Here is a 12,519-nt window from a genome sequence, read left to right on the forward strand (position 1 = left end):
CCAACAACATTTCTCCTGGGCGTGGGACCGCCCAGCCAGATCCCACCAATAGGAGGGCTCCGGGTAGCCAAAGCCTGTAAGAGAGAGTAAAAAAAAATGTATATCTTGTGGCCCCGCCTATCCAGCCAGCGGCCGCACCTATGTCATTGAGCGGCCGTTGGCCTTAAAGTGCCAGAACCGCTTAGTTATTATTAGCCTGACCGTTATAGGCAGCAATAAGGGGTATTTGGGAGCGTATTAAAAATCCAATTACTTTTAGAAATAATTTAGAAATGTCTGTGGCCCCCGAAAGGACTCATTGGCCAAGTCTACAATAATAAATGGTTACCGATATACAATGTGCTATCCGATGGGTTATAAAATATCCCGTTACCTGTTACACGGGGCACCTGGCATCGTATTTGCCCTTTTAGTGCCACATTTCAGCAAATAAAAGATGTGAACGTATTTGCAGTTAAGATCTGTCGAGAAGAAACGCGTTTTACTGAATGCTATAAAGAACCCTAAGATGGGGCAGGAAGTGAAATCAGGACTCATCTCGGTGGTCAGCTAACATCCTGTGCGGTTTGGAGAGGATACAACGACTTTGATAAAAAAAAAATCAGACAGACGGCGATCAGTAAGAGACGACAGCAGAGAACGTGAGAAGAGTGTAGGGTTAGAGGGAAGAAGAGAGGGAGGAGTGCGAGAAAAGTGATGAAGAAATTAGAGTTGGGGATAGAGAGAGTGAGGGCAAGACGATGAGACGGAGAGAGGGGTAAGGAGGGTATAAGGGAAATCAAAGACGAAAGGTAAGGTTAGGAAAGGACAGCAAGAAAAAAGATTAAAGGAATTGGCCCAGAAGCACGGGGAGGAATAAACAGGGAGAGAAGAGGAACGGAGAGGAGAAGACAACAAGGCTCATGAGGCTGGGATGAGAAGTGGAGGAAAGACGGCGAGAATGTCTAAAATGTCTCTGGAGCAGAAGATGGCTCTCAGTGGAGTTGGTTATACGATCCTGGCCTTGGGTGGACTTTCCTTCGTCGCGTTCCTTCTGTACTGCGTCAGCTGCTGTCACCGTGAGTACCCCCCCCCGCTTCTACCGCATGGGGCATTACAGATTGACACTAATACCCCACGAAAACATTGGCATTCAGGGGGCTCCGTAACCCAGAACCTGCTTGATCCTCCTGGGTTGACCAAATGGACGTAAACCTTCAGGCTGGGTGAAGAAGGTCATCTGGAGGCAGATCCAGGGCGTGTGGCCCCAAGGAGCTGTCCCTTCACCATGACAGTCTACCCATAGCCGTTATGATAGATTTCTCCGGAGATTGGGTCACGCCAGGCCCCATTTCTCGGGTAGTTTGGAGGGAAACTTCCCTCCCCATGACCTGAATGTCATTCTAAATCCTCGTTTTCCAGGAAAGGCAGCGCTCTCCGTAACCCACCGACCCGCTCCTCGGTGAGTAGCACATTTTCCTTAGAAACTTATTTTTATTGGAAACGGGAATATTTATTCTCAGCGCTTGGTAATTTTTTTGCCTTTCGTTTGGATGCAGGAGTCCAGAGACCTCCCCGCGCTATGAGAGTGGTGAGTATCCGGCGTGTAACCGTCAGACAGACGGACAGACAGACGGACAAACAGAGCAAGGCAGACGGAGACAGACACGAACCCGGTTCTTATTTTGTTTTAGGTCCGTTTCCATCCGCCGCCAACCAGCAGATACCAGAAAGTAAGAAATTATTTAATATCCGGTATATCTGTGACGCTAAAACTGCCTAATGTGTGCGCGCCCTTTCATTTAACTATTTATTGCAATATGTTTTTTTTCCTAGAGCATCTCCTTTTACGCATATAATACCCCTATAACTCCTCCTATACCCTAAAACCCTCCCGATAACTCCACCTATTACACCCTATAACCCCTCCTATAACTCCATATTCCCCTTCCTATAACCACTCCTATTACTCCTACCGTGTTTCCCCGAAAGTAAGACAGTGTCTTACTTTCTTTTTATCCCTAAAAGCCCCACTATGTCTTACTTTCGGGGTATGTCTTATATTGGGAAAAAATTGAGAGTGATGGGAGTTATGATGTACTTTTAGAGCATAATTAGATCATGAAAAAGACATTGGAAATGGTAGATCATAACACCCATCACTCTCACACACTTACCAATCAACACACCTACCAATCCACACGTATACCAATCCACACACATATACACCAATCCACACGTATACACAAATCCACACACATATACACCAATCCACACACATATACACCAATCCACACACATATACACCAATCCACACACATATACACCAATCCACACACATATACACCAATCCACACACACATACACCAATCCACACACACATATACACCAATCCACACACACATATACACCAATCCACACACACATATACACCAATCCACACACACATATACACCAATCCACACACACATACACCAATCCACACACATACACCAATCCACACACACATATACACCAATCCACACACACATACACCAATCCACACACACATATACACCAATCCACACACACATATACACCAATCCACACACATATACACCAATCCACTCTCACTTAATGCTTTCCTACCTTTCCTTTCTTCTTTCAGCTTCTTTTCCTCCTCTTCGCTCCTCTTCTTCAGTTCTTGTCTCCTTCCGGGTCAGAGGGCACGGACAGCGGTGGGCGCGGCTTCAGTGTTGTGCGCCGGGATCTAACAAGAAACCCCGGCGCACAACAGCTGTTGCCGCGCAGATCACAAGGGAGCGGTATCGGAGGTCATTAACAGACCTCCGGCTCCCTTGAGTGATTTTAAGCCGGGTTGAACCCGGCTTAAAATCACTCAAGGGAGCCGGAGGTCTGTTAAAGACCTCCGATACCGCTCCCTTGCGAGCCTGCTCCTCCAGCGGCGGACATTACTGTCCGTCTCTGGAGGGGTGCCGGGTGCCGCAGGTTGGCACCCCCTGGAGTGTGGCGCCCTGTGCGGTCGCACACCCCAAAGGTCGGCCCTGCTCTAAGGGGCCGGCCTTAGGGGTCTGCGGCCGCACAGGGTTTAAATAAAAACATCGGGGTTTTTTTTCAACTTTATTTAACATCCTCCATGTTAAATAAAGTTAAAAAAACTTTATTTAACATCCTCCATGTTAAATAAAGTTTTTTTTAACTTTATTTAACATGGAGGATGTTAAATAAAGTTAAAAAAAAACCCCAATGTTTTAATTTAAATCCTGTGCGGCCGCAGACACGTAAGGCCGGCCTTGGTGGGGACTTCCCGGCCCCTTAGAGTGGCGGACCCGGCAAATCCCCCGTGTTTCCCCGAAAGTAAGACATATGTCTTACTTTCGGGGTACGGCTTATATTAGCCGACCCCTCTGAAACTCCCGATACGTCTTACAATCGGGGGTGTCTTACTATCGGGGAAACACGGTATAACTCCACCTATTTTACCCTAAAACCCTCCCTGTAACCACTCCTATTATACCCTAAAACCTTCCCTGTAACCACTCCTATTACATCCTATAACCCTCCTATTACACTCTATAACCCATACAATAATACCCATGAAATCCTCCATATTACCTTTCCTATCACCCCTCGTATTCACCCTATAACTCCCCCTATAACTACTATTATACACGAAACCTTCCCTATACACTGTAACCCCTCTTATTACACTCTATAACCCCTCCTATAACCCATCCATTAATACCTTCTATTGCAGCCTATAACCCTCTCTATAAAGCCTCCTATAAACCCTATAACTCCTCCCTATAACCCCTCCTATAAACCCTATAACTCCTCCCCATAACCCCTCCTATTACTCATAAAACGTATAAACTCATTCTAACTAATTTCACTTTTCCTTGAGTAGCAGGACATGATGAAGAGTCCGACGAAGATTTCGAAGACGGTCAGTTTATTGTTGGGAGTTTTTAGAGGAAATTCTCTTTTTTTAGGGTATTTATTAATCTTCCCATTTAACAAAATTCTTTTTCTTATAGTTTTCCCCCAATTTCACGGAGCCGCGTCGGCCGCAAGAACACAAAACCCCTCGTCCGCGTGAGTTACAATCGCTTTATTTTTGGGATTGCAAGTAGGGGCGGCTATAGGATAAAAATGTACATTGAATAAAAAATAATGGGGCCTTTTCCATAATTTCCTTCCAGGTGCGGGCGAAATTCTACAAAACAAGACATTTCCATGCCGGGTAATTAAAGAAATGACATTAAAAACAAGGGGAGGATATTAAATTCATAAAATTATTATTATGATTATTATTATATTTTTTGTAGATACCAATAGCCAAGACACGTACATTAATCTAAGTAAGTATTATTATTATTATTATTATTATTACTTTTATTAAAATTTGATTTGTGTGAGAATATCAATGAAGCAAAAATATAAGAATGAAGCACGTTCTTTATTGCCACGGAGTCCAACAAAAACAAAAGTCTAGGGAGAGGGGCAGATGGATAAATATGGTGGTTGTTGATGATATTTGGGTAAGGGGCAAATGGATAAATAATGTAGATGTTAATGATCCTTGGGGGAGGGGGGTATGGATGAATACCTGAAAAGTGATGATCCTTGGGGGAGGGGCAGATGGATAAATAATAGAGATGTTGATCCTTGGGGGAGGGACAGATGGATAAATAATAGAGATGTTGATCCTTGGGGGAGGGACAGATGGATAAATAATAGAGATGTTGATGATCCTTGGGGGAGGGGGGTATGGATGAATACCTGAAAAGTGATGATCCTTGGGGGAGGGGCAGATGGATACATAATAGAGATGTTGATCCTTGGGGAGGGACAGATGGATAAATAATAGAGATGTTGATGATCCTTGGGGGAGGGACAGATGGATAAAGAATGGAGATGCTGATCCTTGGGGGAGGGACAGATGGATAGATAATAGAGATGTTGATGATCCTTGGGGATTCTGAATCCTGTTTGATTTGCTGCCTACACCCAAACTCTTCCCTGCCTCCTTAATTAAACACGTCCGCTATATCCTCCGCTAGATGCCTCTCAGTCCTCAGCTCATAGACTGAACATATAATGGGATATTGGTAAATACCGTACCCTTAACATGTCTTGGTGGGATTCACCCTGAAAGCCTCTGATGCAATCAGTTCTTTCTTTTTCAAGGCCAGGACTACGTGAACGTCAACGTCTCTACAAACGGTAAGCGGGATCGTTACGGCTACAGGGAATCCATAACGACTTAACGGGTGGGTCCTTCCAGATCGAACTCATTTGCATAACCAGATTATTTCATACACTGATATACCAATGGAATATTATATCGTGACATTTGATTGAATTCACAATGTTTTGTTGTTTTTGCAGCCCCGGCAAGAAAGGAGCACACATACCTGTGAGAGACGCATTATATATTATATATTATATATATACTCTACCTGCGTGAGCTTTTGGAGCTTTACCTTTGTTAGGTAGCTTTGACTGGGATAAAAAATGTAATTCTTAAATTATTATTAAAATTTGTGAAAATATTCTGTAAGCTGCTTTTACTTTATTCGCGGAGAGAGTATTATTCAGATCTCACGGTGTTACACGCTGGGATTTAACGAGATCTCGTCTATTTCACGTGTTGCTGCAGAGAAGTTATTCCATCGGAAGATGATGTGAATGAGACTGAGGTGACCACGGCGGGCGATGCTCCAGGGGAGGGTAAGTTGTTGGCTTCATTAGCATCGCCATAAAGCATCAGCTCAGTGCGGTGATTGAGCTGGGAAAATAACCCAAAATATCACATGACTGACAGCAACGGCGGCTCCAGGACTGCAGGTAAAGTGGGTTCATTGGAACAAAATGAGATAAAACCAGGGGGTTATATTACTGTATACAGCGCTGGGGGGTTATATTACTGTATACAGCGCTGGGGGTTATATTACTGTATACAGCGCTGGGGGGTTATATTACTGTATACAGTGCTGGGGGTTATATTTCTGTATACAGCGCTGGGGGTTATATTACTGTATACAGCGCTGGGGGTTATATTTCTGTATACAGCGCTGGGGGGTTATATTACTGTATACAGCGCTGGGGGGTTATATTACTATATACAGTGCTGGGGGTTATATTATTGTATACAGTGCTGGGAGTTATATTACTGTATACCGCGCTGGGGGTTATATTACTGTATACAGCGCTGGGGGTTATATTACTGTATACAGCGCTGGGGGTTATATTACTGTATACAGCGCTGGGGGTTATATTACTGTATACAGCGCTGGGGTTATATTACTGTATACAGCGCTGGGAGTTATATTACTGTATACAGTGCTGGGGGTTATGTTACTGTATACAGCGCTGGGGGTTATATTACTGAATACAGTGCTGGGGGTTATATTACTGTATACAGTGCTGGGGGTTATATTACTGTATACAGCGCTGGGGGGTTATATTACTGTATACAGCGCTGGGGGTTATATTACTGTATACAGCGCGGGGGGTTATATTACTGTATACAGCGCTGGGGGTTATATTACTGTATACAGCGCGGGGGGTTATATTACTGTATACAGCGCTGGGGGGTTATATTACTGTATACAGCGCTGGGGGGTTATATTACTGTATACAGCGCTGGGGGTTATATTACTGTATACAGCACAGGGGGGGTTATTTCTGTCTGTGTGGTTACAGTAGCCGCGGGTGATGGGTATGTATGTGGCGCCACCATGTGGCCACTAAGAACATGCAGCTGGGATCTCGCGCTCTAGAACAGTGATCGTTGCTGATGACTTCGCTCGTTCTAAGTTCTGTAGTTTAATCACAGTGTCGCGCTCCGAGCCGCTTGTTACCGTCCTTGTTTTCCTTCGCAGCGCCGCGGGGAAGCCTGGATAGCTGTGCGGAGAAATCGCTGCCGTTCAGCCACTGCTCGTCATACGAGAATATCACCACGTGCAGGTCCCCTCCGTGTGAGTGCCTCTCCTGTGTACTGCAAGGGGTTAATATGTGGGACCCTTTACCCCCAACACCATGGCAACGCCTCATATTATTCACACCTACATTTGGGGTCCGACCGCTGGTTGCCCCACCCTTAGGGACGACCCCAAGAGGTTTAGCCCCCCCACATAACATCAACGGCCAACAGAATCACCGAGAGCGGCCATCTTGCCTGATTTTTCTAAATTTTGGGTTAGAAAATGGTCGTTGTGACAGTTTTGTGGAGTTTCGTCTCATTAATCCCCATCTCTGCTTCTTCCAGTCGGCGACTCGAATCCCGACTACGTGAACGTTATCACATGAGCAGCGTTATCACACAGGAGGAGCGTGAGCTCTGCGGCACGCGGACAGGACGGCACACGCGGACACACGTGGCCAAGAATTCCAGTGTTTTACGGGCTCAAAAATAACAATTTAACCCATTAGACTGTTTGGGACAAAGTTACATTTTTTTTGTTTTGAAATCCATTTGTTTTTAGATATCGTTTTTTTACCCAATGAGCTTCACCACACAACGTCACGCACGCTGCCGGACACGCAACGTCATGCACGCTGCCGGACACGCAACGTCATGCACGCTGCCGGACACGCAACGTCATGCACGCTGCCGGACACGCAACGTCATGCACGCTGCCGAGCGACACACGTACTGTTACACACGCTGCCGGACACGCAACGTCACGCACACTGCCGGACACACAACGTCACGCACACCGCCGAGCGACACACATGTAGCGAGACACGTTTTTGATTAAAAGTCAGAATGTCGAATATTTAATTATATTTCTAAACACTTTCTCCAAAACCAATCGATTTTTAACAAGTCTCGATTTATGCCCCATATTCTCACCCCCGTGTGGCAGGTGTCACGCGGCTCGCGGGGCAATAAATGGGGGCAAAAATGAATGGATGAGATGGATGGATGGATGGATGGATGGAGGGAGGGAGGGAGGGAGAGATGGATGGATGGAGGGAGGGAGGGAGAGATGGATGGATGGAGGGAGAGATGGATAGAGCGGACCACCCACCAGGCCCTGGGATTGGAGCTTCCGTTCACGTCACCGGCAGGGTCACCGTGATAAAATACCGGTTTCTATAACGTCAAGAGCCATTGGTCCCCCGGAGTCTTGCGTTGGCGAGATGCCCACGGCTGCCAAGCATGGCGGGAAGAGACATTATGCCGCGTAGCAGAAGTATAGGATTGCAGCCAGGCAGGCACCCGAAACCGTCACGCCGGCCACCATGGCAATCTTTAGGACTCTGTGTTCTTCGGTCCATGTTCTAGACCTTAGAAAGCCAGTGCGGGTCGGTGCTAGAGGGCGGAAAACAACAAAAGGGTTAATGACCTGGACACTCGGGTTCTAGTGGGTTCCGGGTAACCCAAGGGGCTCTTGGTGTTCTTGGGCTACAAATCCCAATAGTGAGCGTTGGAGACCACCATGTTTATTCGTCTCAAACGACCCCTGCCACATGACCTCTGGTGGCCCTGGCCCATCTTTCTTCTCATTGGCCCCTGAGTCTCAGGGTCTTTGCCCCAATCTCAGGGGCGGATTCTCAGGGTCACATAGTCTGGCTCCCAGTTGGTGCTTTTGCTCCCAGTATGTTATGGCTGATATCCCTGCTTGAATGCAGGTGACTCAATTAAGTGTATCTTTAAATCAAGGTTTCCATGACGACCGGTATTAGAGCCATTAATTATGAAATTGTTATTTTTTTTCCAAAGAAAAAAGTGATTATAAATAATTAGAAATGGAAAATCTGGTTCCTTGGCTAAATCCTATCATTCCATCTGAAGAAGAGACCTCTGAGGTGAAAGCTATGGCACCAGACACCGCACCACGTACCTTTTACCTCCAGAGTAACATTGCTGCTGGTTTCCTCGGACTCGTGCTTTATATAACAGTTATACGTCCCAGAATCCTCTGGGGTGACGTTGACCAATCGTAACGGTGCCATTTGCCGCCGGAGATCCGATTCGTCGATCTGCGAGTACTGATTCCCGCAGCACGTGGCGTTCAGGAAGGCTTTCAGCGCATGGCCGTCTTTGGTCCACCTGATGGTCACCCCTCCCAGGTGCACGGAGGGCGCCAGGTTCACGTGACACGGCAGCGTCACGTTACTTCCCAGACTGGCGGCAATGACCGGGGGCCGGGGGCCACCCATGGAGCCTGTACCCCCCCCAGGACGCTCTTCAGAGAAAGCCGGGCTTAGGACTGAAACATGGGGGGGAAAAAGAGAAAGAAATTCACTTAAAGCGGCCGTTCCACTTACTCTGCAAAAGTTAGCATTTTTTATGAGGATTATAAACTTCATTATTCACCCAAAACCCTTCCCGGAAATCATTCTTTAATTCAGCATTTTTCAGGGAAAGCGTAATTGTCATGTGACCCAGAAACAGGCAGGGGAAGCAAAATTACGATGCGCAAATAGATACAACTGGATACAAAGTATCGACGTCAATAAACATGCATCGTAACACGCGGTAGAATAGGCTACGCTATCACATGGGGTCGGCTTACCGGCAGCCGCCGACAGCAGGGCGTGGAACAGAGATATCAGCGGCATGCCAGCGTTTCTCCTTCCCGTGAGTTTTAATGAGGAGCCGGTCCGAGGCGGGCCGGTTTATAACGGAGTCTTATCGCATGTAACATGTGACTGGGTGACATATCACTTCATATGCCAAGATTAAAAACGTTTTACCCCGACGGGGAGCGTTCCTGGGTCTCGCCACGTCTCCTGCACCCCCAGAAGGCAGATAGTGGGGGGGTTTGCAGTTTTAGACCACCTGGGATGGCCAATCAGGAGGTCCAGAGCCCCCGGGCCACTTGGGACTGACCAAGCGCCACCTCCCAGCCCCTTCAGTCCCCATCCTTGTTAAGATACTTGGCTTTCTAGCTGACATGTTCCTGGTGCCCCGAGCAGCCTTTCCGCCCCGCCGGGGGGCAGTTTGCTGGGTATAATACCCCCCCCTTCCCGCTTCTGTTAGTAAATAAGAAACGCGGCTCTTACCAAACTGCTTCCGGCTGCGAGACTTTATGTGGTGGACCTTGATTTTATTTTCTAGACGGAAAAAGAAAGACAGAAGTCATCGTTGTAGCAAAAGAAAAAAAAAACTCTCAGGATCGCAAGTATGGATCCCTGCATGAACACAGGTGGGTTGAACACATGGCTCACGGTTTACCAGACAAGACCCTACGTGATGTACGGCATTTCGGCTTCGTAGGGTTTATTATTAAGGTCTCCTCACAGGAGGCTATGGGGTTGTCTTGGCCGGATGACTACCTGAACATGCGCGGCGGACGGCCATGGACATCATTCCGTACCTTTAACCTCCACCATGTACTGAAAGAGCACCCTGAGGCCGGCGTACTGCACTGTGCAGTTGTAGGTGCCGCTGTCCGTCACGGTGAGGTTGCTCAGGGTTACCGGCGCCTTTCCCTTTCCCAGTTCATCCATCGACATCGAGACCCGAGGATCAGAAACGACGATCCTCCCGTCAGACACCTCGACCAGCGTCCGGTTCTCGCGGTCCCACCGCACCCTGACGTTCCCGACGTCCACCGACAACTCCTTCTCCTCGAACGGGCAACGCAAGACCACGTCGGGGAAGACTCTCCCCGGCACGGAGCATCCCCCCGGAACGTAAGAGCCGGACCCTGCGTATAAAACACCAAGGAAGTCTTCATTCATTTTTATATATTTTTTTAAGGTTTTTCTTTGGTATTTTTGGCTCATTTTTAATGTTATGAATGAGGTCAGACTCCTCGTCTCCGGCCAGTTTGAGGACAACTCAAATTAAATTTATTAAAATTATTATTATTATTATTATTTTTTATTATTATTATTTATTTTTTTAATTTAAAAAAAATATATATTTTTTATTTGATTTCAGTTTATTTTTTCAGAAAAAGAAAAAAATTATTAATTTATTAAAATGTAATTAATTTTGCAGAACAGAATTTATGACTTATTTTAAGAAATTTATTTAAGAAATTCACCACCGGTGTTGTGCAAAAAAAAAAAAGTTTAACAAATGGTTAAATATTTTAGTGATGTCATCACGTTTCCTCGAGAATCATGATAACATTTTCACTGCTGGTTCTGAGAGATTACATGCAAAAAAAACAAAACAAAACAAAAAAACGACGTTAAAAAGTGGCATAAATTTAAAAAAAACTTGGTTTGTGGTTGTATTTTGTCTCGGGTTTTTTTTTTTAACGTAATATCCCTAATACTGCAAACAAAAAACTTTAAACTCTGATTTTTAAACAAATTGGGAGAAACCGAATTTTACTAAATGATATTTCAGCCAAAATTTCACTGAATTCATTACTTCTTAGCGATCACCATGACACAGAAATGAGATAAATGTTAAGCTTTTAGGACAACGGCCTCCATTCCCCCCACGACTTTCTCTCTGTAGCCCCTTATCTTTAACCCCCACCCCCAAAAAATGTTTTAATAATAATTGTAAAAAACTAATATTAATAATAAAAAAATAATATAAATAATAATAATGAAAATAATGTAAGTAATATTAATAATAAAAATGATAATAATATAAAAAATAAATAATAATAATAATAAAAGAAGAAGAAATAATAATTAGGACAGGTCAGTCTCTCTATATCTCATTCACAACAGAAAATTAACCAAAAATACCAATGAAAAACCACGTAAATGCTCTTATTAAATGTCGTCTCGGTCCTTTCAGTGCTTTAAAGTAACTTCATTTTGGAACAGACCCCCCCCACACACACACACACATATGAAAGGGTTAATGGAAGAATAAGATCTAGAGGGGGGGGGACAATGAAATTGTCAAAATTCATGGAATTGAGAAAAGTCTTGATCTGGTCTCGCGTTATCCCGAATCTGTGGGGTCCCTGGAATAATAAGATTTGGATGCGGGGGCTCGGGGCGCACCGGGACGTATAGATTATATAGGGTATGAGGGCAGATGCCTCCACAGGGTATATAGAATGAGCGCCGGTTCTACGTCTCTGCCCCAATTATCATGCGATGAACTACTTGTTAAGTCCTGTTTACCCATTGTACTGCGCTACGGAATATGATGGTGCTATATAACTATAAATAATCTCTGAGTGCGGATACTCGGAAGGAGACCGGGGTTGGGGGTCTCTGAGTGACAGCACGTGAATGTCTGAGTGTCTATGTGCAATGGCAATGAGTGAGCGTGCGTCTATACTCACACAGGGTACACAGAAGGAGGGCGCATGATCCCACGCTCAGGGCCATGTGCCGAGTGTCCGCTCTCCCGAGTCGTGGCCTGCTAGTCCCTGGCTAACGGCAGTGCAATGCCTGATAATAACCCCTGGGGAGGGCAGATTCTGGGTAGGGCTACAAAGTAATCTCCGCCTCCAACTGGGGCTGAACGACCAATAACACATGGGTTATCGGGCAAATAATCCACCCCGGGTGATTGCCCCCCAAACATACACCACGACCCCAAATATATGGATAACACACAGGGTAATTCCCACACCAGGGGGACCCCTAATGTTTTAG

The 12,519-nt window shown here is 45.7% G+C and overlaps 2 protein-coding genes across 2 annotated transcripts; one reads left to right on the forward strand and one right to left on the reverse strand.

Moving 5' to 3' along the window:
- Nucleotides 1-610: 610 nt before the first annotated feature.
- On the forward strand, nucleotides 611-7,821 carry LOC128501425 (uncharacterized). The gene is made up of 13 exons (XM_053470881.1): nucleotides 611-1,058; nucleotides 1,402-1,441; nucleotides 1,539-1,570; nucleotides 1,674-1,712; nucleotides 3,890-3,925; nucleotides 4,017-4,074; nucleotides 4,182-4,222; nucleotides 4,308-4,340; nucleotides 5,170-5,205; nucleotides 5,371-5,398; nucleotides 5,642-5,712; nucleotides 6,867-6,962; nucleotides 7,253-7,821. The coding sequence occupies exons 1-13, from the start codon at nucleotides 914-916 to the stop codon at nucleotides 7,291-7,293; spliced, it is 696 nt and encodes a 231-aa protein (XP_053326856.1). The 5' UTR covers nucleotides 611-913; the 3' UTR covers nucleotides 7,294-7,821.
- On the reverse strand, nucleotides 7,752-12,302 carry LOC128501418 (uncharacterized). Its single transcript, XM_053470873.1, has 5 exons — nucleotides 12,204-12,302; nucleotides 10,314-10,646; nucleotides 10,000-10,050; nucleotides 8,835-9,203; nucleotides 7,752-8,302 (listed from the first exon to the last, which is right to left on the reverse strand). Exons 1-5 carry the CDS (start codon nucleotides 12,247-12,249, stop codon nucleotides 8,166-8,168), a joined length of 936 nt encoding a protein of 311 aa, XP_053326848.1. The 5' UTR covers nucleotides 12,250-12,302; the 3' UTR covers nucleotides 7,752-8,165.
- Nucleotides 12,303-12,519: the final 217 nt, after the last annotated feature.

Source organism: Spea bombifrons, chromosome 7 (genome assembly GCF_027358695.1).
Source record: "Spea bombifrons isolate aSpeBom1 chromosome 7, aSpeBom1.2.pri, whole genome shotgun sequence".
Lineage (NCBI taxonomy): Eukaryota > Metazoa > Chordata > Amphibia > Anura > Pelobatidae > Spea > Spea bombifrons.

Bases quoted from the DNA above. Each gene is read 5' to 3' on its own strand.
- LOC128501425 (XM_053470881.1), top strand. From the start codon at position 914: ATGAGAAGTGGAGGAAAGACGGCGAGAATGTCTAAAATGTCTCTGGAG. The intron at 4,075-4,181 runs GTGAGTTACAAT...ATTTCCTTCCAG, and splicing joins ACACAAAACCCCTCGTCCGC to GTGCGGGCGAAATTCTACAA. The intron at 5,206-5,370 runs GTAAGCGGGATC...TTGTTTTTGCAG, and splicing joins CGTCAACGTCTCTACAAACG to CCCCGGCAAGAAAGGAGCAC.
- LOC128501418 (XM_053470873.1), bottom strand. From the start codon at position 12,249: ATGGCCCTGAGCGTGGGATCATGCGCCCTCCTTCTGTGTACCCTGT. The intron at 10,647-12,203 runs GTGAGTATAGAC...TTTTATACGCAG, and splicing joins CCTCCTTCTGTGTACCCTGT to GGTCCGGCTCTTACGTTCCG. The intron at 8,303-8,834 runs GTACGTGGTGCG...TCCGCCCTCTAG, and splicing joins TGTTACTCTGGAGGTAAAAG to CACCGACCCGCACTGGCTTT.